Here is a 27,448-nt window from a genome sequence, read left to right on the forward strand (position 1 = left end):
AGACACAGAACAGCAAACATACAGAGTTAATCACATTTTGTTATATTATTCAGGGATAGACAGTAGAAGAGTTGCTATTTTTTTGAATGTCACTGAATATTACGTTTAATCCATCCTTTTGAGAAGGACCTAAATTTTTAATAACCTGCTTTGGTTGCAGGATGGATAATAATACACATTCATACTCTCATGTCTGAGGACTGCCACCCAGAATGGCCGTATAGTCTCACACTCTTGGTGATTAACTAGCTCCAGTGAAGCAGTAATGATTTCAGAGCAAGTAGCGGCTGATAGTAGAGTTAGGGGAGTGTAATTTATTCACTTTCATAAACCAGAGCTGTTAAGGGAATGAAATCAACAGTCATCCTCTCGTAAAAGTCTTTTTGCGTTCCTCCACCTCTGGGCTGCCACTTTAAATCATATTGGTAGTTATGAACTAGTGCTAGCTTTTTATTTCTTTGCATGGATTTTTTAAAGACTAAACGAAGCTTGCTACCACAAAGGAACATGCTTAAAGTAAAATGATGTAATAGTTGAAAAATCAATCCACTTTCAGTGGGTGATTGCTCAAGGGGATGTCTGTATTGACATGCCCACTGTTGAGTGTTCTCTGGTGGGCTTGTTGTAGTAGCAGGACCCTGCCGTAGGCTGGATAAGCCGAAATTGGGCGCATTGTCAAGAGGGATGAGAGAAAGCTCCACAGCGGGGTCTCTGTGCCATTCTCTTCAAAATATCTGTGTGTCTCTCTTTCTGAGAAGTCTCTGTGTCTTTCTCTGAGAAGCTGGCAGGTGTAACAGACTGGCAGCCTCTTTAGAGCACCCCAGGGCCCTGGCTAAGAGTTGGGTGCTTGTCGGTTAACGTAGACGTCCCCACATCCCTGCACCAGACAGTTAATTACCTCTCCACCACCAAGGAATTGACATTATTGCTTTGAGCTAGGCTTCAAAGGTGAGATGATAATAACTAATAACGAATAAAGTGCACTTGATTTACGCCAACATTTTAAACAGTGCAGGTAGCAAACATGGAAGTTAAGTTATTTAATCAACAGTCACATGAAGAGGCACTTCACGACATCAAGAGAACAGCCGGTTATTTGAAGAAATGATTTTTATTTTAAAACATGTCAAATAAAGGAAGTGTTGTGTGTGTGTCCTTCTTCAGAAGTTTCTAGTGTAGCTTTGAGGATGAGCGGGAATGTCATAAGAGTATATGGACGTGAAGGAGAGAGAAATACAGAGGCGGTTTCATGTTTTATTTATTATTGACTTGGTGAGGAATGTGGAACAATGTTTCCACATGGCTGACCTCCAGGAGGGCCAGTGTGGGAGGGGCTGGGGCGTCCATTGTGTCACGCTTAATTGGTGGTATACAGTTACACTGGCAGGGGGAGATTTGTAGCAAGTGTGAAAAAGATTGAAGGAACAGAGAAGAGCGTGAGTGAAAATAAAGACACACATACATGAAGGAAGACAGAGGAAGACACAGACTTTGTACGCTTGTGCGTGGCTGCACTGTACCGAATTTGTGTGTGTGTGTGTGTGTGTGTGAGTGAGGGGACTATATCTGTAGTGTGTGTAAGTGATGTGCTGACTGCACAGATGGTGGAGTGGTCCCTGCTGTGCTACTGTCATCGGCTCAGCTCTGAGGGAGGGGTGTGTGTGTGTTTTTTTTCTTCTTTTTTTTTGGGTGGGTGGGTGGGTACAGAGGAGCTATGTAAAAACCAACACATCTCAGGCTCACTGACTGTCCTTATCTGTGGGTCAGACGCCTCCTCTCCTGCCACGCAGAGGGATAGTAATGACTCAGACTAATTACAGATTTTAACAGCGTAAAGTGAGATTCTGGGATGCTGAAAAACAGAGCGAGAATCACAATATTGATTTACCCATCAGCCACTGCACCAGAAGTGAAAAACAAAAAGAAGTCGGTGATTCACGCTCAGTTTATTTCTTTTTGATTTGTTTCATCCTTTCACTTTCACGCCTTCCCTTTTGTGTGTGTGTGTGTTAAATGGTCACAGTTCCTTTGTCTTTGTCTGTGTATCCCCACAGGAGTTCTTGAGTGACAGGGAGCATGGCCAGGCCAGGCTGAGTACAGTAGGAGCCAGTGGGGAGCTGCTGATGGCCGTGGTGTCCAAAGACAGAGTGGAGGGAATCAAGGCCAAGGTGGCAAACGCCAGAGAAGACTGGAAGAGCCTGATGAACAACCTGCAGATGAGGGAGGATGCACTTAAGGTTGGTTAAGATTTGTTTTTGTTTGGATGCTGCTTTTCTTGGTTAAGGTCTCCCGAGAAAAAGAAAGTCTCAATCACAGAAGGACTGCATATTATTAAATAAAGATAAACTGTTTAATTTGAATCATTAATTTGATTTATTGTGGGTATAAAGAACTTCAGAAGGTATACACATAGAGATATGGATATAGAATTGATATGCAAATCAAATCTGGACACTGGAGTATGGTCAATTTAATTTTAGCATTAACTGAGTTGTGTCAGATTGTGCACAATCAGTTTATATGAGAACTTATAACTCTAGCTGTATTTAACAAGTCAAGTGTTACATTCCCAGAACCTGCAGTCCCAGATGACGGAGTTTGAGGCCAGTGCCGAGCCTCTGCAGGACTGGCTGAACAGCACAGAGGTCAGAGTTCAGGAGAGCAGTGCTCGGCTACACGACCTTCCAGCCAAGAAGCAGGAGCTCAGCAAACTACAGGTATTGTGAAACCTAAAATTGTGTTAATTACACAGTTACAGCTGACTCCACTCTGTCTGCTGTTCTTGCAACAGTGGACAGCATTCTTCACACAGTTACTCCTATAATTATTGTGGTTCTCCTTGCATCTGTCTCCTAGTTTTTACAGTCACTCCTTAAGCAATATGTTTTGCTATACCCCAGCACCGTAATCCATACTGTGGGATCCAGTTTCTGTTAAATTGCATTATGTCATGCTGAGAGCACACCTTTTACAGTTCCCTTCACAGCTGCTATCACTGACGTGCTCTCATTTCCTCTCATCCCTCAAGTAAGCCCCTGTCATTACACCATAAATTGAATATTAAGTAGATTTTCCAAGGATACTAAATAGTTGTGGCTCTCCATCAGATATGCACACAATGTCAAATCAGCTGGGAAAAGAGAAGGACCTAATTACATTTGTCGAGCACCACTGGATCAAAATAGAGCAGCGTTTTGACACAATAGTCAGAGGAAAAGTCCAGAAATCTAATTAATTCTCTTTCTGTCACAGCTGAAGCGCAGTGTGGTTAAAAGGCCCTTTTCAGGATGCGATAACAGCCTCTGCCATGTCTGGCAGAGACAGAAAAGGAAGAGAGGCACGAAGCGTTAAAAAGATAAAACTGACAAAAGAAAAAAATATATCAAGCCCATCTCAAAGCTCAGCTCTTATCGTTGTTGCTATTTTTGTATTTACTGAGTCGCCGACTGTAGCACTTCTCCTCGTTGCCTTTTGTCTGGCCCTGCAAGCAATTACATTTCTTTCCTCAGCACCTCAGGTATAATACAATACATGTAGGCTTGAGTGTCTGAACCTGTGTTGGCAAAATCCTCTTTACCTTTTCACATATATACACCCCCGTCTTTTGTATTTTATCAGGCTTGTCTCCTTTCCCTGTTCTGTGTTTCACTGAATAACTATTTCTATTTAAAAATTAACATCAAGAGAAACACTGCTGATGCTGTTTTTTTATGATGTTCTTTTCCTCCGTGTATTTTAATGTGTTCTTGTTGCTCTGTCTGTTCTTGTGACATGTTAACCCAACCTTGTATCCCTCCTCTTTGCCTCTCACGCCCCCCCTTTTCTGTCTTCGCTTTCATATTTTTTTTTTGTCGTTTCATTTTGCTCTTGACTCAAACTGTTCATGGTGCTTACACACAATGTGCTCCATTTCCTCTGCCACTTTTAACCCTGCCCTCCAAACTGTCCGTACCCTCACATCCCATTATTGCGCCTTCATTTTTATTTGCCCATATTCCATCTCCTCCTCCTCCTCCTCCTCCTCCTCCTGCTGCTTCATACTGGCTCAGTGTGTACTGGAGGAGATGGCCAGTCGGGAGGCAGAGCTGGGCAAGCTCAGGGAAAGAGCTCATCGTCTCTGGGAGGGACAAGCAGCCGGCAAGGGCTTCGTCCACCGCGTGTCCCAGCTATCAGCACAGTATCTAGCCCTCAGCAACTTAACCAAGGTAACACTGCTCCCACCCTGTAACACCCCCCATTTCTTGTCCCCTTACTATATATGTGCTTCTGTCTGAGAAATGCTGCAGCATGCTAAAATGTGCCTTGCTTGATTCATGTACTGCCGGAGCTAAAAACTGTGGAGTCTTCTGTCCAGCCATGTTGTTTACTGTTACACTTGCTGTGTCATGCATTATTCACCGGTCTCACATCAGTCATAGTTGCCATAATCAGCTTTCCTTGGGTAAAAAGATCACGCCTCAAGAAAAGACTGGGTACCTACAGTGATTTACCTGAGCACAGTGATCTGTCTCTCGCCTCCAAAAGGTCCTTGCGGTTGCAGCCTCATCAACATAAAAAACGACCAAGGCTGTCGAGCTCGCCTTTTATCTACTGAAGCACTTCTAAAATGCCAGAGATGAAATGTGTCAGTGAATCTGACCTTTTTGAAGCTTTCGTTAGATTGGTCACACTCTTGATATGATTCATTTGATACAACATAGAACAAAACATTACACTGAAAGCAAAGCACCATTCTCTTACCACAGGACAATGAGAGTGCCCCAACAATGATGAATGAGATTTATTTTCTTTTCCGGCTAGCCAGTGGAGTGCTATTTTTAGGTCTTCTTCCCTGCCAGACATGGAAACAGGAATGAAATCATTTAAAATTGCCACTTGTAGATTGTCGCCGAAGCTCTGCACTTTACAGTTACACACAGATGTTTAAGAGTGACTGCTGCCAGTGACAACTGCAAACCAAATTCATTGTGTTTGCGCTGTAACGCGTGGGTGGGAAAGTTTCTGGAGACGAATGTGTGGAAAAACAAGACTGTAATATCAAAAGCAAACAGAAATATATGAAGACGCTCTTATTGTGCACCGGAAACAATTGATTTTCAGTGATACCGTGTTTCTCAGAAGGATTGAAGAGTGTGTTTACAGTGCTTTGCTCTGATCTCTAAAGGACAAGGCCTCCAGGATTGAACGTATTGTAGGGGAGCATCGCCTCTTCTCTCAGGGCCTCAAAGAGCTCCAGGACTGGGTGTGTGAAGCTCAGAGGGTCCTCAGCACTTGCATCTCCACCACCACGGACAAGGGCGTGTTAGAGGACCGGATGTTGCAGCTGGAAGTAAGGAGGGACAGGACGGGTGTGGGATCCTTTAAAAGAATATATCAAAAACCATCTGGAAAAAACTGTGTTGCAGTCCTTTAAAATATAACGATATTTATTTTAGACTTGGGATAATTTATGTCTGTTCCTTCCCATCTGTCTGTAGGCCTTACTGGCTGCTCGCCAGGAGAGGGAGATCCAGCTAAAGATGCTTCTGACGCGGGGAGAAGCAGTCCAGAGGAACACTTCAGCCGAGGGGGTCCCGGTGATTCGCAAACAGATTCAGGACCTCAAAGACTCATGGGACTCCTTGCTTTCTGCCTCTATTCAGTGTAAAAGGTTGTGATCGTAAACCAATCAATCTGTCAATTCAGTTGATAAATCGAGCTGGGGACTGTCTAGTTTCACTTGATTGATTTCAGTTGGTTGAAAGGTTACGGAGACAATTAGATTTAAATGTATGTATATGTGTGTGTGCGTTTTTGTGGTTGTGTTTGTTCGTCGTGCTAACTTTATTATGTCGATGTAACAGCCAGCTGGAGGGCGCTTTGTCGCAATGGACCAGTTATCAGGAGGACGTGGGTCAGTTTGTACTGTGGATGGACCGGGTTGAGGAGACACTTAGCTGCTCAGACAGACAGTACTCTGAGATGAGAGACAAGACCGCTAACCTGGGAAAGACAAAGGTATCACTTCTCACTAATATCTGCCACCCTTAAAAACTCAGACTAGATGTAAACTTATTTTTTACATTGAGGTTACACCTGTTACCTATCTACTACCTACAGTTTTTTGTTGTGGAAAGCCCTGCTTCAGGTGGATGCAGTTACACTCATTTATACCCCAGAGCCAAAATTTAATACACTGAATGTCTTCTCTTTTTTCATTCCAGCTCCTCTATGAAGAAGTACTAAGTCACAGCAGTCCTCTGGAGACTATTGCCACAAAGGGTTCCAATATGGCTGAACACTACACTACCCAGCAGGAGGTGCAGCAGCTGCAGTGTAGATACAACACCCTGAAAGAAAAGGCCAAGGTACTTATACTACAAACAATAAATGGGTTGCATTTTTGGCATTTGAATAATAAATGATTGTTTTTGAGAAACAGTTTCTCTCCACTCACTCGTGTTGTTTCATAAATCACAATTATATTCCCCTAATTATAATTTTAAATGTCATTTCGCATGTTTAACTCTCTTGTTTACAGATTTAAAGACAAAGACAGAGATTACATGCATTTTTACTGCTCACATATTATGTTAACATGTCAAACAACTGAAGTCAGTAGTGAGGCAGTTTTGTTTTAACATCATGCCATTGATTTTCAGACATAAAGTTTTGTGAGTTTAAATGACCATTGGACCTTATTGATCACAACATTCGACAGCCCACTGCTCCTGTGATATTGAGTGTATATACCTCTTCTTTCCAGTAATGTATTCAACCTGTTGTTTTGCAGAATGCAGTCAGTAAGGCCAAAGGATTGGTGCTGGTCCATCAGGAATATCAAAGGGGCTTACATGTGTTTGAGGACTGGCTAGAGCAGGAACAGGCCACTCTGGCTTCACTGTCCCATCCAGAGGGCAACGTGGATACGCTAGAGAAGACACTGCTACAGCTGCAGGTATTAATACTGTGGGGTGTTGTACATAATGTAATTGTCATGGAAGATGGAGGAAAGCTTCCTGGTGTCCATGTGCACTCTTAAACGTGTCATCATACCTGGCTCAAGGCCTTGGACAAATTAAACCACTTTAAACTCTTCAATGACTGTTTCTTCCCTTTGTAGCTTCTGCAGGAACACTGCTCAAATGGCCAGTCTTTGCTCTCCTCTGTGCTGACCAGCAGAGAGAGAGTAATCCCCTGGGGTATACCTCAGATTGAGGATCGGGCGCTGGACACCGTACAGCGAGAATGGGGGGCTTACCAGGGCCGTTTAGAGGAGACACAGACCCAGCTGAGCTCCACACTGACCAGACTGAGACAAATGGGCCAAAAATTCCTGAGCCTAGCACAGTGGTTGGAGGATATGGAGAAGGTTTCAAACATCAGACGTCATCGGAGGTCAGACAGAGCCATCAAGGAGACTCAGCTGAAGAAACTCCAGGTCAGAGAGAGACGGGGTTTTCAAGTCTTTATAAGATCTTGATATTTTGTGCAAGTGTCAGTGGTTGTAAGCAGTTCACAAAACATATCATACTCACAACGATATCTAAGTTTTACCTTTCAAAATAAAAGTCCCGGGGCCTTGCACTACAGTACGTCACTTTTCTTATTTGTGTATAGACTCCGCTCACAGCAGGCATTTGCAGAATTTCCATACTCGTCTCCTCCCTTTGGAGCATGCTTCCTGCCACTGTCAGGATGTCAGACAGTCTCAGTATTTTCCTTGACTTTATTTAGAGTAACACACATACCATATCTTATTTTTGATGTGATCTGTTAAGTCTTCAATTTTGACCCATGTTTTGATTGATTTAATTTAATAAAAAATACCAAATTTATAGTTAAATCATGAATATTTTTGACTGGATTTAACTAGAATAATGCCAATACATTTCTCTGTGTCTCTTCTGAACAGGGGTCTCTTGAGGCAGTGCTTGCACGTCAGGGAGAAGTCGATGGCCTCTCCTCTCTGGCCCAGCAGGTTCTGGAGGAAACCTACATCAGTAGTCGTGTCAGCGTGACTGCCACCCAGCTCACTGCCCGCTACCATTCCCTGCTTCTCAACATACAGGTTAGGCACTCAATACTGTCTGCTGTTCAATGATTCACATGTCATTATCTTTACTCTGTCACATCCCACAAAACTATTGTCCAAACTATGTCCAAAACCTACATTAACTGTTAAAGCACTTACAGTGGTACAGACTGAAAAGTAATTTGCCTTGTACATATACACCATGTTTTCCCAGCAAATTATTAGCCCAGAGTCTCTATATAAAATAAACATCTGTTCCAGATGAATAGTGCATCTTCATAGATCATTTGGCTCTTAAATAGTGTAGCCAGATGTGGCACATATTTTTCTATGAAGTGTGAGTTACTGTAGATGATAGATAGATAGATAGATAGATAGATAGATAGATAGATAGATAGATGAAATGCTAAATGAAATGCTCTTTGTACTTTTCGCTTGATCTGGTGTGTGAAATCTTCACTGTAGGATCACAGCATAGAGTCATAGCACCCACAGCAACACCTTCACAGATTTTGCAGCAGCTGGTTCACTCTCCTCTGCTCCCCCTCTCTGCTCGTCAGCTCTACAATTTGTCTTAGTCTTATCTGGCCATCCACATTGTTGAAATCAGCTAAATATTCAGCCATGATGTTGAAAACATTATACATAACACTAACCTACCTTTTCTGTTCTCCAACACAACAAAATCTTCCTGGCCGGTGCATTAATATGCTCATGTTTCCACTGTTGACTTCCTGCAAAAAGAGCCTCACCTTCAGATTTCAGAGCGAGACTAACTTATTTAAACACTGAGTGGATCAAGCAAAGGGAACAGAAAACACTGCTTTGTAGGGTTGTGTTGTTAGAATATCTTGTATTTTATAATAATCTTACTATACAGCATCTCGATGATGGATAAACTAAATATCAAGTTGTGTGCATTGCCCTTGGTTTCTCTGCCTGCAGTGGATTTCTCACATGTTTATGCTCGCTCACCATGGAATTTGCTCCAGTGAGAGTTTGGACTTTGTTTCTGTAACACCCCATTGAAGTAGCTTTGAGAGTTATGCCTGTGAGCCCAGCCTGTGTTCCTCTGTATACTCAGATCCAGCCTCTCTATTTGTCTGCTCCTCTGGGGGGGGACTAAAGGAAAATCAATGGGGCTCCCCCGGTCTGGGGCTAAGGCTGTAATTAAACGCTACAGAAGGCAATCTCACACCCAGCACCAGCAGTGGAAAAGCTTTGCTTGCACTCCATTGATTTTTACACATTCAGTAACACATCTGAGTTTTTGTGTGCATGTGTGTCTCCCCCTCACTCTCTCACTTTGTTTCTTTGTCTCTCTGACACCCACACCCCTTCCTTCCCCTCTCAAAATTGACTCGAGCATGTATATACTTAAAGTCGCGCCAATGCATATGTATGCGGACACATAACATCCCTCTCATACCACCGATGCCTGTAATTATACTGTGTGAAGAGGGGGCCATATGGGCTTGAGGTAGGAAGCTGTTACCTCTGTCTAGTCAGGAAAAGGTGTGCACTCAGCACTATCAGCTAATTGGAACCTCTCACCACAGGATTTGCAAGTTGAGTGAATAATGTGTCAAACCTGCAAGAAACCCTCTCCATCCTCATGGTGTTATTGACTCAAAATCTCAGTCAAGTGGATAATGCGTCAAAAACATAAAAACCCCTCTACACCTTGTAGTGAAGCTATTGACATTCTGCAGATGAACAAGTAGGGGGGAAACGGATATTTTCTGTTTTGATGCTTGATCAGAGAGTTTTTGGTCCTTGGTGGCCAAGGTGAGGCTCCTGAGACACATCACACACTTTAAAAGGAAAAAAAGATACACACCATGTTTGCTGAATTTTCCCCTGACTGAAAACTGTCAAAATTTTACAAACATTTTTAACCCCTTGAACAAAAAGAGAGCAGCTGTTGAAGCAGAGTTGTTCGCCTTATGTTCATAGTGCTATTAAATATAAGTGTTTAAATTAAATAGCAAATTAAATAAAATAAAAAAATGAACATGTTTAGCCTATATTCACATTCTATCAAATATCAGACATAATGTGTCAGTATTTTGAGTTTTAATCATGTGGTATACTACCAATTATTTTCAGTTTCAGTTTTATTTAGAGTTGTTCAACAACAACAAAAAATGCAAAAAGAACGTGAAGAAGTGATATTATGAGCTTAATCTTTTTTGGGGGTATCGAAATCACAGCAATCTATAATAACTCTAAAGGAAATGTTTGTATTGGTATCATCTTTAAAATATTTACTCCTGGCCTCTCATCCATTAATTTTTCAGGACACCATCAAGCAGCTACAGGAGGAGCTGAAGAGCATCGAAGAGGCTGATAACCTTTGCGTGTCCTTCACTGACTGGTTCAGCTCCACTCAGAAAAGCTTCACCGAGTTAACAGACAGCTCCGAACCTCTGGACCGCATCGCCATGGAGAGGAAGATGAAAAAACTAGAGGTATTTATCTATTTATCTTGATCTATACTGTAATTTACTCCTACGGTCACGATCCCAGAGCCCCCATTTTTCAGTGAGGCATTTGGATACAAGGTGCAGAGCAGTGCTTAATACACCTCTCTGAACAGGTTGCAATAAATCAGCGCAGGCGTTGGGTATTACCATGGCAAATTGATGAGTTAGCAAGACTTCAGTTTGCAGTCGAGAATTTTAGTATAAACTCATGAGTTCAGTATCCAAGCCAGCAAAAATGTCCTTGTGTAATCTCTTTTTCTGCCAAGCAACATATGGTACCTGCTCGTAACATGAAGTGTTCAGATTAATTTGGCAGCTATAATATGCTTGGCCAGTAAAATATGCATGAAATAACTGTAAAGCTGTATGTACCTAAAATATTTGGATAGTGCTCCTGACTAAAAGAAACTCACTGCAGTGGCATAATTGTAACAGTTTCTCATGCTCTCAAGTGGGCATTGGAGCGGGAGTAGCTTTGCTTAAACGTGCACAGACTGCAATAAAAAGAAAATCACCACTATCGTTTGCTTGGCATAGTTTGTATGGAGTGTGTAGAGGATCGGGTGAGTATGTGTGTATCGATCGGCTCTTTATGAAGACAAAGCGGGTGCTGCTTTAGAGGAAGTGTGGTAGCCGGGAGAGACCTCCCACTGTGAAGCAGAGGATGAAGAAGCGCCGGTGTCAGGAGCCTGCTGGCACAGACACTGTAATTGATGCAGTGCCCTTACCGCTTCACATCACACACACACATTCACACACACATTCACACACACACACACACACACCTCCAACACTCGCAAAACCCATCCAAAACTACTAACTAACAAGCTGCAGCAAACTCTCAAACTCATGAATCCACTGATTTTTTTTTTCCCCACTGCCTTTCTTTATGTATCACTGAATCTCATTTTTCTTTGTCTACCTCACACACACATATCCACAGACACGTTTACGGGCACACACATAGACATTTACAATACATCATCTGGTGTGAGCTTTGCAGTAATCCCTGTCTGGGATCGATGCTCTGTCTCTGCATAGGGACTGAAGACATGCTGTCACCACATGTGTCCTTCCAGCACTGCAGATAACACGCGACTGCTCCATCACTTACTCATTCTCCTGTGGTGAGAGCTACAGGGTTCTTCAGTGAGCTGGGATGATTATGCATTGACACAAAGACCAGTAGTCAATAGCTGTGTCAAGGGCCATTAGTTTGGATTTAGAGTTCATTTTATACTGAACTGCAAGTATATGTATGGATCATACAGTCATAGACTAGTGTTTAGTCACGTTGTCTATAAATGTGCTGTAACTTCATTAAGTATTGTGATAATCATGGTAAGACATATACGTTCTTTTCAGAAGGCATAAATTGCCTTCTTGGTCTGGGAAAATTTGGTAGCTTGCATTTTAAATCATTTAATTACCATTTTCATTTATTTTTTTAAGCAATTAGTTATATTTTTTTGCCTGTCCCCGAGAGTGTTCCAAAAAAACTCATGTCACCGGCTGGCTGCTAGAAAAATAGTATGCAGGGCAAAATGCTAAAAAATGCAAAAAAGGAAAGGGTTTCTCCCTCTCTTAATTAGGCCCTGCCCGTTTTCCTCTCCCACTTTTTTAAATTTCACTGGCATTTCATAAATGTTCAAGGACAGTTCTTTCCCCCAAAGTGCTTTCTGATGCACACAGTCAGGGTTTCTCTCCAAAAGGTAAAAATAAATATCCATCCATGTTTAAATGTCTGATTTGTTATGTGAAATAATAAATAATACATAAATAATCACATACAGTGCGACATAATGTTGTGACATTATTCTATTAATATTCCAGTTCTGCTGAACCGTTTTAACAGGATCTCTGCCTGTGCAGAATATAATACGAAGCTTCTGCAGTTTGCTGCAGTACATACATTTAAAGCAGAGAGACATTGTCAGCAGAGCTTAGTGCTGCTTACGGGGTCACCTTAGTAATGTTCTAACTCTGTGAGTAGATAATGCAACTGATGTACATGGTTGTTAATGCCACAGTAGATGTATTACACTACACAATGAAGCATGAAAACTGATGCAGGATCACTAGTGGTTATAATTTACAGCTGGTGTACAAAACACTTGACATTTATAATTGGTCCTTACATGGTACAAGAGCGTTTACAGCATAAAGAGCACCTTGTGTTCAGGACCTCATAGATAATGTTCACCAGACTGTGTACAATTGTAGCATTATTCAATGATATGAAGCTAAGTAGATTTCTGAGATATTATTTTGTCCTTGATGGTGCCGAATTGAACAGTGAGTGTGTAAAAAAAAACATTCACAAGTTTCATTTGGTTCCTCAAACAGTCTTAAAAAGCACAATTTATCATAACCAAAACAAACCTTTTATGGGATGCTTGCTAACTGCCAGTTTCAACATAATGTTGGAAGTTTAATTCAACACATGGTTGCTCAGGATACTCAGTGTCAGGTATGAGACGAGAGCAGATGTTGCAATATGGAGTGGAGAAAATGAGTCATGCGGAAATACATTTACTCCAAATGACAATTACCTCAGGCTTCCGCTTTTTAGCTCACGTGTTAATCACACAGATTTGTAGGAATTGAAGAATATTGAGTTTCTCTTATTATGGTGATAAGGCAAGACTGTGTGCATTGTTATTGGAACATGCCTGGAGCTTCATATTAAGCAGCTAACGTGGACGTGTGCGTACAGACACAAGGCTTGTTAAATTATATTATCAACAGCAATAGCTGGAGGTCTGGGGTTGTTGCAGTGTGAGGCCACTCTCTACTCAAGTAATAATAGACAGATGATGAAAGCTAGATAGTGTCCCATCGAGTGGAGGTCTGTGTGTGTGTGGTGTGTGTTGTGGTTGCCCTGGAAACCCCTGCGGCTATTGCTGCCTGTTAAGGGTCCTTATAATTGGGTTCCTCCTTTTATATTACTCACTGTGGTTTCTCCACACCATGACCTCCAAGTCTTCCTCACATCTAACCGTGCAGGTGTCAGCCTACCTGATGGGTTTAAAGCCTTTCAAAGACACTGTAAGGCTGGTGTGAGTGGCTGGGGGTACCCATGAGGTGAAGGACAAAGAATCGAGTTTGAATGTTAACCTTAAAATCATGAAAACTACGAGTGCACATGACTGAATTTTGGTACCCCAGTACAGAGAAGTAGTCTTGTATTCTTTTCCCTTAAACTCAGCAGTGTATGAAATGTCCTGGTTGAAGGTCTTTTAGTATAAAGTAACGGTGATAAACATGGTAGCAACACCCATGCTGAGTTGTATATGTGCTTTCTCTTTCACCCAGACTCTCCAGTCTGAGCTTCAGCACGGGCACGGCTTCCTGAAATCACTGAGGGAGCGAGCAGAGAAGGCAGCGGGCTTCCTGAACGAGGCTGGAGCTGAGAGTTTAGGAGGGGAGGTAGAGGCTCGTCTTGCCCAGCTGGAGGAGCTCGCAGGCGGGCTGAGGCAGAAGCACAGCTTTCTACAGCGGGCGTTGCTGCTTGCTAAGGAGTTTCAGGACCGGTACAAGGCTCAGGCCCAGTGGCTGGTGGAGTCCAGGGCTTTGCTCAGCACCCCTGTAGAGCCCAAGGCTGAACTGTACCAAAGGAGAGCCCTGCTGGCTAAGTATAAGGTATCTGAATACTGTATTTAATTTAAACTCATGGCCCTGGAGTGTATTGAATTAATGCCACTTTCTGTAATTTTGCACTTTGGTGAGTCCAAATGGCAGCTAGACCTTGCTGAATGTTATTAACTTAATGGACCACATGAGTGTCCTTGCAAGTCTTAACCCATTAGCTTAAAAAATAAATATACTTTCCATATACCGTTGCTTTTTTTATTTAAAAATGTCTGTGTGCTTTGGAAAACGGTTGATAGTATAGTAGAACCATCTAATATGACAACAGTAACTCCACATAACTTACTAACATGTACTATGGATGGTCTTTACACTGTATTAGTCGATACTAAAGATACACATTGTCTGTCTTTGTCCCCAGGCTCTGTTACAGATGGTTCAGTCCCATGATGGATCCATCAGGTCAGTGGTGGAGAAAGGTGATGCTCTGCTGGCCTCTGTACATTATCCATCCATCAGAGACAAAATGAACAGACTGAAAAAGGACTACGCTGGACTCTGTGACACGGCCACGGTGAGAACCTGTGCTCAGATGACATAAACTGTTTGTAATCAACATAATTTGTCTGTCTGTGTGTGTGTGCTCACATTTTGTGAATTGTGTGGTTCAGGCCCACGTTGAGAATCTGGAAAGCCAGGTAAAGGAACAGGAAGCTTACCACAACGAGCTCCAGGAAGTGGAGCGCTGGCTGCTCCAGATGTCCAGCAGGATGGTGACTCCTGATCCCACTGTGGGTGGCAGTCTGGAGGCAGCCACTCAACAGCTGGCCAGACACAAGGTGACCAATCACATTATCTGATTTATTATTATTATTTTTTGCTGTTGTTTACAGAGTTTGTAGAGTTGCTATTTGAGTTGTCAGATTCAAAGTGTTGGTTTTATTATAATGAATGAACATGTACTTCCAGTAAAACTTGTCTGTATGTTTCTGTAACTTCATGTTGTAGCAAAATTACTGAAGTTTTCACTTCAGCTTTTATCATGCTGTGGTTACTGATTGTACACATGATTATAGTATAAGTGCTTAAATCACACAATATGGTTATAAGTTAAGAATCATTAGTATCAGCTGTACCTGATACATTTTTAGCACAGTTTTATCAGTTTTACTTGACTGTATACAATCACAACAACACAGTGTGAAACTCATTATTTAAACCACAAAAGTGTACCACAAAACAAATTATATTCATTAACGTAACAAAATGATGGATTATGACTAATGTGACATGTTTATACTTTTATTTTGCTAAAATACATTAATTTATAAAAAAATCTATTAATAATTTCTAGATAAAAAACAGCTTAGTTTCAGTATAAAATGTACTTTCTGTACAGACTTTTTGTTTAGAAAACTATAGTGGCTGAAATCTAATTTAAGTCATGTTAATTTTCTTATGTTATTCATCTAATACCATGAGACCTCCCTGTGCGGTGTCAGTCTCCTCTGACCTCCTGTGTTACCTTTTTAACATGATCCGACTTGTTACTTTGCCCTCCACAGGCCATCATGGAAGAAATTGCAGGCTTTGAGGACCGCTTGGCAGGCCTGAAGGAGCGAGGAGCCCACCTGGTACAAGGCTGCAGTGATCGTGTGCAGAGCAGACTGAGACAGCAGGTTCAGGCTCACCAGCAAGGCACCAGAGACAGCTACTCTGCCATCTGTAGCACAGCGCAGAGAGTGAGTGAGGAGGATGGAGAGAGGGTGGAGGGGACACAGACGAGAATGAGGAGGAGGAGGAGGAGGAGGAGGAGGAGGGGGATGGGAAGATGAGAAAGACGTTTATTCTGTATTTGAAGTTGTGAAATGCTTCTTTTATGTTTATCATGTAAGATATTTTGGTGTGCTCAATATGCGCACATTTGCACATGCATGCACAGATACACACCCTCCACTTAACAGTGCTATTAATATTTCAACAGCCTCAGCATCCACTTAATCCTAACCCATTCTGACACTCGTCTCTCAAGACGGCCCTTTACTGCCAGTGTAAGGGGCACGACCAATTAAGGCTGCCAAAGTGGAGCTCAACAGCAGCCATACTCAGACAGACCCCACCAGCCAAAATCACTAACTCAATCTCCCCGTATTAATCTCTGCATATCCCCTGTCAACCCTACTTTTTCATGCCTGAGCCAAAAATGGTCACACGCCACTATTCAGTAGATCTGGCGAGCCCTCTAATCCAGCCCCACTCTGTCATTTTGGCAAACTCCACTCTGTCATCATAGCTCACCTCCCAAGACACCACCTCCACCAGCACTCGCACATCCAATCTGGCATTGTGTGATCCAGCCACACTTTACCAATACGCTGCTGGCTCCTCTACAACTGCGCCTCCAGTGTTACGGTGGCTGCCAACTGTGTCCCAGCACAACACAGCTCTAATATCCTGCCTGCCATTTGCCACCATGCCAACCTTCTAGCCTTTGCCAAATACACTGGGCAGTTTGCCAATACATTGTCCCCCCCCTCCCCTCCTTCTTTCGTTCTTTCAGGCTCTCATATTAACACTGTCAATCAGACCTTGCTGTTTCGCTCTCCCCTGGAGGTCACGGACGCCTCCACATTCAACACCTGTCAAATACAACACTGCATTACTGCCTACTTGTTCGGGTTTTATCATTTAATGTGTCTTTGTGTTTGATTATGCTACACTGGCTTCAAAGATATGCAGTCTAAGAGTATCTAGCTACTTCCTTTAATTTCATATTTGTCTTGTTACTGCATGTTTTGCTGTTATTAGTACAAAACATTGTGACCTGACTTGATGTGTAGGATTTTTATTGAAAGTAGAGTGTTTATAACATGGAAGTATAAATCTCCAATCGAGACATATAGCACTGAAATGTATCTATCTATGTCTAACAGGTGTATCAGAGTCTGGACCATGAGCTACAGAGACATGTGAGTCTCCAAGACACGCTGCAGCAGTGCCAGACCTGGTTGACCTCTGTCTCAGAGGAACCAGAGCCTCCTTCACCTCCTCCTCTTAGCCTGGACGAGGCGCTACAGCAGGTCAGTAAACAACAACCTATTCCTAAACAAGAGTTGTTTGAACAGACGCGTACCTTGATTTCTACTTCTCCCAAAGAAATTATGAGCAGATGGTAACTGTAGTCTTATACTGTACATAGCTGTCCTATAGAAATCATGGACAGCTTGCTTGATTGCATGTTTTTGGATGGGAACCAAATGTGTGCAAAGTGTCGTGTAGTTTTGCAGATTGTCCAGATAACATGATCGGTCAGTAAAATCACAGGAACATTAACAGACTCTTCTTTTGGCAGGTGAAGCAGGAGCGGGCTCTCCAGGAACAGGCCAGCACTTACCTCCAGCTTGTGTGCTCAGCATGTGACCTCTCTGAGCCGAGGGTCAGAGAGACTGCTGGAGCTATCCAGCAGGTCAAACTGCAGGTCAGTTAGATTTAACAAGCCTTTAAACAAAAGATAGACAGTCGAATACTTGATCGTAAATGGTTTTTTGGGGGGGGGTTTGTGTCTAGATTGAGGAGCGTATGCTGCTTTGTGAGGAGGTAGCGGACAGCTGGAGGGACATTGAGGAGCAGAAGGCCGATCTGGAAGTCCAGCTGAGAGAGACTGAGCAGCAACTTCAGAACCTCATCAGGAGACCTGCTGAGCTGGAGCCTAAGATTGCACAGAACCAGCTGGACAAGGCACAGGTCTGTGTTTGGTTTGAATGCTGATGATGCATTGTTGTAAAATTAATTTCACTTGTCAACATTGTAGACGAGCAAATAAACTCCAGTTCCAAAGTTCACCGTGGATATCCGCTATCTTTCCTGCAGGAATTCCTTCAGCAGATTAGGGAGAGACAGTCTGAGGTAACCCATTTGAATGAAGCCACTGGTAGGCTGACAGATGGACAGGTCTCTCCTGCTTTGGATGAGATAAGGAGACTGAGGAAAAGCTGGATGGACCTGGGCCAGCGGGCTGAGGAACTGGAGGCCCAGCGGGGGGAGGACATGCAGAGAAGTGGGGAGTACCAGGAGATTGTTGTTGCTGTGGAAGAACTCTTTCACCAAGTATCCAGAGAATGGGACTACCTCGCCAGGTATCAAGCTTTTCTGTGGAAACATACTGTATGTTCATTTCTGATTGGATGTATTTATTTATTGACTATATATATATGTGCATTATTTACTGTATACACACTTTGTTTGGTATTACAATCATTATTTTATCTCAGCAAAAACAACTACTGTTTGTGTTTATTACTTTACTGTAATGACCAGATGTCCTATAACCCATGTCTATGTGTACTTAGGGCTGACACAGAGAGTACAAGTGAGCATCTAGAGGCTCTGAGGAAGCTTTCCAGTGACCTAGAGGAACAGAGAGCAACTCTAGAAGACCTCAGAGACCAGAGACAAGCTATCCTGCCTCGACTTAGCCTGCTAGACAAGGAGCTGGTCAAGCAACAGGTGGAGCTCCATTCTCTTTAGCTGCTTCTTAAGATGGTTGGAAACCTAAAGTGACATAGAGTAGATACTTATACAGTGTTCTGTGTTCTTTCACTAGGTGGGTCACCTGGAGCAGCGGTGGTCCCAGCTTGAAACCCTGATCCAACAGAAGATCCAGGACTCCGCACAGACACTAGACGATCTTGCTCGGGTTGAAAGCCAGCTGAAGGATGCCAGGGAGTGGGTGGAGGAGCAGCGTCCTGCTCTTACCTCTGCACTGAAAACCAGTCCACCCCCAGATCTGGCACAGAGTTTCCTTTTCGACCACCTGAGTGTTTGTGTAGAACTAGAGGCCCGTCAGCAGTTGCTGGGTCAGGCAGTGAGCGAGGCCCAGGCTGTAGCTTCCAGACTCGGGCTGAGTGAGAAGAGATGCCTACAGGAGCTCGTTGAACAAGCCCAGACTGAGGTGGAGGCTCTGGGGGCTCGGGTGGCCCAAAGGAGGAAGTACCTCAGTAAGGTACACAGCTGGATTTTTGTACCAGATACAAGTACATGTTATTTATAATTTCTGAATAGACCCAACTTTCTTCTGATCTGTTGAAAATGTCTGTTTAATTCTTCCTCTCTAGGCCTTCACAGAGAGGACACAGTTCCTTCAAGGCCTGGGGAGAGCACTGTCGTGGGTGCAGCAACAAGAGAGGAAGGCTTTGATAGATGACCACATAGCACTTCTTCCCGAGGACCTAGCCAAACAGGTTGCTGCTTGCCGGGGCGTCCAGAGTGGTTTACGTGCATACCAGAGAGAGCTGGCATCTCTCTGGGTACAAGGGCGAGAGCTAGAAAGAGATGCCACGGACAAAGAGAGAGCAGAAACTCTGGCGAGACTTGAGAAGCTACAGGCAGCATTCGAAACCGCCTTACAGAGGACGACCCAGCGTCTCACAGACTTGGAGAAAGCCTTGACCTCCAGGAAGTACTTCCAGGTTGACCTGGATAAGACATGCCACTGGTTGAGACGAGCAGATGCCATCACCTTTCCTGAAATCAATTTAAGCAACACTGATGATACATCGGAGCTGCAAACACAACTCTTAAATTTTCAGAATGTCCTCGAACAAGCTTCAGAGTACGAGAACCTTCTTCTTATCGTCCAAAGAATAGGCCAGGAGATCCTCCCTACTCTGAACGAAATCGATCATTGCTACCTAGATGAGAGGCTCAATGCCCTGCCTCAGCAGTACAACGCCATCCTAGCTCTAGCCAAAGAGAAAAAAGACAGAGTCCAGCAGATTATCTTGGAGCAAAAAGAGTTCAGCACTTTCTTTGATATTACTCGTAATGCACTTGAGGAGCTTCGGGAGCAGTTTGACAATCTGGAGAAGCAGACTATCAGTATTAGAGAGGAGGAACTTGTTTGTCTAATTAATGAACACAGAAATATTAATGAAAGTTTATTCCACATTAGCCCCGCTGTGAGAGAACTTCATGGCAAAAACGAGGGATTTCTCAGCAGAGGTCAGCAATACAGAGCTGAAGAGACACATCAGCTGGTCAGTCAACACAACACACTGAAAAGGATGAATGATCAGAAGATTAAACACTTAGATGACTGCTTGAAAACAGTAGTTAAACACAACATAGTATCCACCAAGTTGGACTCAGAGTTGAAGTCTGTGAAGGAGAAGCTGGCCAGACTTAAGTCAGACACAGAACAAGGTGCCATGGATAAAATCACACATCTGTATTCGCTGCTTGAAAGTCTGGATTGTGTGAGCTCTCAGGCTGAAGAATGTAACCAACAAACTAAAGGCCTTTGTCTGAAGTTTGATCCCGCTGCCTTTCAGGAAACTACACTGCAGCTTGAATCATTGCAGTCTTTACGGTTAGAAGTGAAACGTTTTGTTGAAGAAAGTGAAACGAAGGTGACAAAGAATGAAGACTTCACAAGAGAGAATGAGAAAATGTTGGAATGGCTGAGGACTATCAAGGACCAATTGGAAAAGCCATTGACCCTTTCAGAGATCAAAACTGAGAGGGTGTATGAGGAAATGCGCAAACTGAAGATTGTGGAAGAGGAAGTGAAAAGTAGACTGAGGATAGGAGATGCTTTGGGTAGCAGAGAAAAGCAAAGGTACTTTAGTAGAAAAGAAACGGTTCCTGCCCACATAGAAGAGAAACTACAGCAGCTGGCAGAGCTGGGAGCTGAAGTTCAACGAGGAATTAGCAAAAAACAGGTAAGTGTATACGTTATTCCATCAGAGAGACATTGTCTTTATTTTTAAACAATCTAAACAAAACTGAGTGAAATCGATGCATCAGCCAAGTTCACATCCTGGAATCAGATCCATCTTTCGTGGCTCAAATTTGCTGAATATTATTAGTCTCCTGTTCACCCTTCAATATTAATACACCGAGGGCAGCTGAAACATTTAAAAGACAGTTCAAGAGATTCCACCTTTGAATAACTACTTTTGTTATTATTCATTTATAAATGTTTTGGGATGGATTTTTTTTATGTTTTTTAAAAACTAAACAGAACTTTACATGTATAAAAACTTGAACATCACTTTTATTGCACATACAGTATTATTCCAGTGAAAACTAAAAGTTGAAGTTGAATTTTTTATGTATCTGCAGACATAGTGCACTTGAATGATTTAGGCTTTTCTATCTTGATTTGTATGAAGAAATTAATAACGAAAGAAGCAAGAACTGAAGTTAATGAAATCACCTTCTACATATTCTAGCTGGCAGTGGATCAAGTTCTTTCCCTGGTCCAGAGGCACCACTTATCTCTGCAGTCCATGCAGACATGGCTGGACTCTGCCGTGGCTGTGCTCCAGAGGGCTAGCTTGGGGGTGGAGCTTGAAGACCAGACAGATTGTGTGCAGGACCTGGAAGACATTTCAGCTCAGGAAAAGAACTTTATAGCCGGTTTAGAGGAACTGGAGACTTTGAATCCTCTGCTGGAGGATTTAATGGAAGCAGGAGTGACGAGTGAACTCAGAAAAAAAGTTGAGGCGATGCAGCTGAGAAACACTGAAGTCAAGCAGCAGCTGGATGCTCACAGAGAGGTTCTTCAGAGGTGTGTATTAATGTAAATGTAAAGGCAAGTAACATATGTATACACAGCTGTGCAATCCACATGATGCATATTTTAATAATAAACCTCACCAGTTTTCATAATTTTATCAGTTGTGCAGCTCTGTGGACTTCCTTCCAACATGAGAAGGAGACACTGGTTGAACAGATGAACGATGCAGAGCGCAAGATGGCCATGTACACCACAGCTAAAGCCATCAGCATCCAGCAGGCAGAGGAAAAGTGTCAGAGATACATGGTGAGACACTGTCTTACACTCATAAAACAGAAATATTATAGCTAAGGGTGATTAGATGTTTACATAAATCATATAACTTATGCGTGATGTGTCCTACGTGGCTACGTTTGCTCATTAATATTTAAACAGTGTACTGTTTATGCATTCTTCTCTTGTGTGTCTGCAGAGTTGTTTTCTTAGGGGAGACTTTTAGTTTCCCACAGTATAAATGTTGCAGAAGCATTCACGATGATTTATGTGTGTCATTTTCTGGCTGTAGTCTCTGGTGGCTCACATCAACCTGCTAGAGTTGCCTCTGAATGCTATGAAAGAGAATGCGGCAGAGTTAGAGCAGATCATCTCCGAGTCCAGCAAAGCCGTCACCAGCCACTCTGTGTCGTCACTGTGGCAACGGTGGACCAGGCTCCGCAGTGTGGCCCGAGCCCAGGAGAGGGCACTGGAGGACACTGCGAGGGAGTGGAGGAACTTCACTGAGAAGGTGAGAGAGGATACTGCAATTTCCGATGTGTGCTCTGCATGCTCAAGTGAATGCTGTATGCGCGTGGGCGGTGTGCCTCAATAATGAGCATGTGCAGTGTAAAACTAACCATCAGTGTGTCCACAGAAGCTGTTTATACATCACACTTACAGACGACACACACACAGAGTCTAGAAAATTGTTGCTTTTACAGATTTAGGTCAATTGCAGCAACAACCGAACACCAGTTGGTGTGCTGTGATGTAACTCCAGGCTTCAGGCCAGCTGTGTCCTCCTGCCAAAACGCCTGTGTCATGAAGCGTTTTCCCGCCTTTCGACCTATTTCAAGTGTGAACGTTGTCAGCTCCCAAGAATTCCCACAAAGCACTGCTCCCTAAAAGGGAAATTAGGTCAGACTGTTGGGAATGGTGTTCACTTCCTCGTATGTGGCACTTTCCTGTTGTCCATTGGTTTTCTATGGCCTCTTTGTTCTACTGGACATGATGTCATTCTGTGCACTTGAATCTCCAGACCCTCGTTTCTGCCTTTGACTTATCACAGGGAGTACTGTGTACTGTACTGATAAAACTTTGAAAGATCATGAGTGAAATGAGAAATGTCACAGGTGGGATCACATGTTGCTCTCAAATTGTTGTAGTTATTTGCAGGAGGCCTGAAAAGTTTCCAGTATTTAACTTGGGGAAAAAAAGCAAAATTTGAGACAAGTCATAAAAACAAAAAATATATTGTCTCTTGTCTCTTCAATCATCTTGTGGTCCTTTTAGATTTGTGTGTCCTGGCCTTGAGGTTTGGAATCACTGCTTTAACAACCCACCATTAAACTAAACGTGGACTGTTATTCTCTCAAACTGGCTCTCTGGTTCACAGAAACAAAGAGTCTGTGTGCTACCAGTGGTCAAAAACTCTGCAGGGTAGCCTTAACGATTCAGTCAACACAGATGTACTGGCTTACTCTCTTGGATCGTCAGTAAATTATTAACCCTAAATGTGCTGCATCAACTGAAGCTGACTCTCTCTGAACTTCCCTCAGATGGAGAAGGTGCGCACTGTGTCCCAAGACCTGCACGGTCGCGTCCCTGACAGCACAGTCGAGAAGGCTGCCACCAGGGCAGCGCTTCAGAGCCTCCTGGAGTACCACGACTCCTTCAGCCTGGAGGTGGAGAGAGAGCAGTCCATCCTGGCATTGCTGGGGCAACACACTCGCAGCCTCAGAGGAGAGGAGGAGGAGGAGGAGGCGATGGAGAAAAAGACAGAGAATGGACATGCGGAGACACCTTGTCTACAAGAAATCAGAAGCATGCAGGAGCAATATGAGTGGTGAGTGACCCGATGCAGCTAAACTTTAAGTCGTAAAAGTGATTATCTTATCTAGATTTGAACATTTTTGTTTGAATTCTTTTGTCTTGTCAAGCCTTGTGATGCGGGTACGAGCCAGCAGGGCTCAGGTACATCAGGAGTTGAGGGAGAGAGAGGAGGTTGAGAAGGAGCTGGGCTTGGTCAAAGGCTGGATTCAGGATACCCGTGGCTTACTGCTGAGTCCTACTGCAGACCTGGATTCACTGCTGCAAGAGCTAGAGGTAGGCCACTATATTTACACACCTAACACAACAAACCTAGATACAGAACTCTGATTTTTCTGTCTTGTGTCAACATAAATGAAAGTATCATGTCATAACAGAAAAGAATGTGATTTCGCATGTTGTTTGTGTTGTAGACTGCACATGGCGAGGTCATCAGCAGGCGTCAGAGTGTGGAGCGTATGACAGAGCTGCAGCAGTCCAAGTACCAGGACCTCCATGCTGGCCTGCCCTCTGAGCTCAGCATGCAGCTGGCTGAGGTGACTCTGGCTCTGGGCTCTGCTGAGGACCAGGTGAACACTCACGGCAACAGTTTGTTAAATGTTGTGTCAAACAGGAGTTATTTGGTGGTGTAGGTTTGCAATGAAATATTGACTGTTTACAGTAGCTTAGTGATCTTGTGTATGACTTCCCTGCTGTAGGCCTCTTACTGAGAGTGCATGCTAAAATATTCCATAACCATTCAGCATTGTTAAAAGGCTTGTTAAGTGAAATGTGTGTATTTCTGTTATTTGCTTTAGGTCCAGGCGAGGGAAAGGGAGGTGCAGCAGACCAGAGACGTGAAAGAGGACTTCAGCTCCAGACTCCAGGACATCGAGGCGAAGCTGAAGACCATCGCTCTGAAATTGGAAGACAAGGGTGCCGACCTGGAGGAGGCCAAAGAAGAGACCAAAGTAATCAACCAGACAGATTGACTAATTAACAAGCAATTAACCCCAGTTAAATTGGCTATTCATTTTGCAGATGTTGAGGTTAATGAGTGTGCGAGAGTTGGAATGGCATGAACTGAATTCTGCCTTCAACGTTGACCCACTTCTGAGAGGAGTATTCCAGATGGGAGTCCCTTACCTCCTGTTCCCCTTCTTGTTGCCCCAACTTTTTTCTTCTCTCACTTCTCTGACCATCTGTAGACTGACAATGCTGAGAGTGTGTGTGTAGTTAAAGGAATGGTTTGCCCTTTTTTTAAACTAGTCTGACTACTACCACCTATAAAGCTAATTAATCACTGCAGCATGTCATTACACGTTCTTATACAAATGAAACAAATGGGACCCCTTTGTACTGAGGCAGGCTAGTTATTTCCAATGCTTTATGCTAAGCTGACCTGCTGCTGCCTGTAACTTCATATTCATCGTACAAACATGAGAGCGGTATTAATGTTTTTATGTAATTCTTGGCAAGAAAGTGAATGTCAAACAATTCTTTTATCGCACCACTTCTCTGTTACTCTCTTACAGGCTCTTTGTGAAGAGTGTGAATGTTGTGGTCGCTCTCTGGCAGAGTTAGGAGTGGCGGTACAGGAGTTCGGGGAGCAGAACCCTTTATTGTGTAAGCAGCTGGGTGATGCTGTGGCCAAACTGACAGAGGTGCAGCGCCACACCACACAGCAGGTCCAGGACAGAGCCAACAGACTGAAGAAGGTGAGATGTAAATTCAGTTCAACATGTCACGTTGACCCCTGAACATATATATATATCCTTTATATAATTTTGTGGCCAATATTAGGTGATTCTGTTTCATTCGTTATAGTGTGTGTGAATGATCTTTTCTGGTCTTGGTCTTTCTCTTGTGAGCAGGCAGAGAGACAGGCTGAGGAATATCAGGGTATGAGGGCATTCATTTTGGGGTGGACAGAAAAAGCAGAGGCTCTTGTCACCGGCAGTATCATCTGGAGCTCTGCGTCCCAGCTGCAGGAGCAAATTCGAGCACACCAGGTGAGTCTTAATGAGTGTCACAGCAGGGAATGAGCTTGAAGAAGAAAAAAAAACTGGGTTCTGATACATTTTATATTTACTTTTCCACAAAAATAAATTAAACTCCCGAATCTGAAGACGCCTCACACATTTACAGCTAATTAGCTTCACACACTTGTTTGATTTCTCACTGAAATGTCACAAACTGTACGGTGTGTTGGCCGGCCTTAATTAGTATAATTGTAAAACATAAAAAAAGCTCCTCTCTCTTTGACTTAATTTATGTTCCTATGGTGACAGGCATTGCTGCGAGAGTGTCGGGGTCTCCATGGTGACTTGGAGGCCATGGGGGAGAGGGAGGGGCAGCTGGGGGAGGTGTTGCAGACTGCGGGGTGGATCCAGCAGGTGAAACACCTCAGCAGATGCACGGAGGAGCTGCAGCAAACTGCCAAGACTCGCCTGCAGAGTCTGCAGGATGCAGCAAAGGTAAATTATATTCACTTTACAGGTATCAGACATCAGTAATAGTTAACCTCTAAATCGTTTTAGGGCACTCTGATGAAATTATCTTCAGATGAATTAATGAAAGTGCAAATGTTCATTTCAGTAATCCAAACAAGAGACGTCAAATACACCAGAGCTACAACTCAAGAGTGCCCCCTTATGGTCATTCACCAAGTATTACACCATCATAATGGATTGCAGTGTTTCAGCTTGTGCAGCAGTAATCTGTTACGCTAATCTGATTGCCATACAGCTGGTACCCAGATGATGGCTGCTGCTGATTGTTGCTAATAACATTGTGTGTTTGGAAATGTGTTTACAATTCCTCCTGTGAGTCTTGATTTTCTCTGGGTCTAGAGCGTAGACACAGCACAACCCGTATTTGTTGTGACTGTGATTTAATTTCCTTTTACATGAAGTATATCTAGGTCAATTGGAAATTGCAAATGAAGAGTTTTGTTTAAAATAGATACATGCCTTTGTTTAGGCCTAACTTTATACACAACACATTTTATGGGTTGGTGTGACTGAAATATTTATTTCTTTAAGCATGTCAGATTTACCTCCTATAGTGTGTTTTTGATACATATACTATTAGATTCTCCCACTAGAGACTGATATGTCTCTGACTCTTCTCAGGACATGTCGCGTTTGGAGGCAGAGGTGAAGAACCTTCATGCTGCTATAGACCAGATCCAGGTCACACTTGCTTCCCCAGACCTCAACAGGCTCAGCCTCAGAGAGCAGCTCACACAGAGACAGGTAAACACACACATTATTGCTTCATAATCCAGCATTTAAACATGATTAGAGATTCAACAGTGAGAGAATACCGCACATGCGCACATGCATTTGTGTGTTTACAGCTTTGATATGACATCCACAAACAATCTTCATCTGTCTGCATGCAGACTGCTTTATCCTCCTCACTTTCTAACACCCTCCCTTCATTCCTTCACAAGCGTCTGCTGGTGGAAATGGAGGGCTTCAAGCAGCAGGTGGCGGCGGTACAGCAGTGTCAGAGCGCCCTCCGGCTACCAGAGGAGGTAGTGGCCAGCCTGCCTATTTGCCGCACAGCTCAGTCTCTGCAGCAAGAAGCCAGCCAACTGCAGCACACCACCATCCAGCAGTGCAACATCCTGCAGGTAGAGGGCGGTCTTCATATTACAAATGTTGCTGATCAACTGTGACACATTAGGTCAAATATGATAACAGGATAATATAGACATATAAACATTATCCTGTTAATGTATTACATTACAAATCAACATGATAAGAG

The 27,448-nt window shown here is 43.3% G+C and overlaps 1 protein-coding gene across 5 annotated transcripts in view; it reads left to right on the forward strand.

Annotated features, from left to right (window-relative positions):
• Positions 1 to 27,448, forward strand: part of syne1a (spectrin repeat containing, nuclear envelope 1a) — a 108,605-nt gene that overhangs the window by 44,066 nt on the left and 37,091 nt on the right. For 4 of the 5 annotated variants that reach the window (XM_027284569.1, XM_027284566.1, XM_027284565.1 and 1 more), the window contains 34 exons: positions 2,055 to 2,237; positions 2,574 to 2,717; positions 4,050 to 4,205; positions 5,165 to 5,329; positions 5,478 to 5,650; positions 5,844 to 5,997; positions 6,204 to 6,347; positions 6,773 to 6,937; positions 7,103 to 7,420; positions 7,895 to 8,050; positions 10,315 to 10,485; positions 13,816 to 14,142; positions 14,513 to 14,665; positions 14,763 to 14,930; positions 15,657 to 15,833; positions 17,025 to 17,171; positions 17,444 to 17,569; positions 17,659 to 17,835; positions 17,962 to 18,227; positions 18,441 to 18,597; positions 18,695 to 19,093; positions 19,206 to 20,810; positions 21,324 to 21,661; positions 21,772 to 21,916; positions 22,176 to 22,394; positions 23,425 to 23,711; positions 23,806 to 23,971; positions 24,109 to 24,264; positions 24,493 to 24,645; positions 25,210 to 25,392; positions 25,549 to 25,686; positions 25,966 to 26,151; positions 26,809 to 26,931; positions 27,132 to 27,314. In XM_027284569.1, the coding sequence (XP_027140370.1) occupies positions 2,055 to 2,237; positions 2,574 to 2,717; positions 4,050 to 4,205; positions 5,165 to 5,329; positions 5,478 to 5,650; positions 5,844 to 5,997; positions 6,204 to 6,347; positions 6,773 to 6,937; positions 7,103 to 7,420; positions 7,895 to 8,050; positions 10,315 to 10,485; positions 13,816 to 14,142; positions 14,513 to 14,665; positions 14,763 to 14,930; positions 15,657 to 15,833; positions 17,025 to 17,171; positions 17,444 to 17,569; positions 17,659 to 17,835; positions 17,962 to 18,227; positions 18,441 to 18,597; positions 18,695 to 19,093; positions 19,206 to 20,810; positions 21,324 to 21,661; positions 21,772 to 21,916; positions 22,176 to 22,394; positions 23,425 to 23,711; positions 23,806 to 23,971; positions 24,109 to 24,264; positions 24,493 to 24,645; positions 25,210 to 25,392; positions 25,549 to 25,686; positions 25,966 to 26,151; positions 26,809 to 26,931; positions 27,132 to 27,314 (7,908 nt within the window). The remainder of the gene's footprint in view (positions 1 to 2,054; positions 2,238 to 2,573; positions 2,718 to 4,049; positions 4,206 to 5,164; positions 5,330 to 5,477; positions 5,651 to 5,843; positions 5,998 to 6,203; positions 6,348 to 6,772; positions 6,938 to 7,102; positions 7,421 to 7,894; positions 8,051 to 10,314; positions 10,486 to 13,815; positions 14,143 to 14,512; positions 14,666 to 14,762; positions 14,931 to 15,656; positions 15,834 to 17,024; positions 17,172 to 17,443; positions 17,570 to 17,658; positions 17,836 to 17,961; positions 18,228 to 18,440; positions 18,598 to 18,694; positions 19,094 to 19,205; positions 20,811 to 21,323; positions 21,662 to 21,771; positions 21,917 to 22,175; positions 22,395 to 23,424; positions 23,712 to 23,805; positions 23,972 to 24,108; positions 24,265 to 24,492; positions 24,646 to 25,209; positions 25,393 to 25,548; positions 25,687 to 25,965; positions 26,152 to 26,808; positions 26,932 to 27,131; positions 27,315 to 27,448) is intronic. The other variant, XM_027284567.1, reaches the window with a different exon arrangement.

The sequence above is a fragment of the Larimichthys crocea genome, chromosome XI (assembly GCF_000972845.2).
Source record: "Larimichthys crocea isolate SSNF chromosome XI, L_crocea_2.0, whole genome shotgun sequence".
In the NCBI taxonomy this organism is placed as follows: domain Eukaryota; kingdom Metazoa; phylum Chordata; class Actinopteri; family Sciaenidae; genus Larimichthys; species Larimichthys crocea.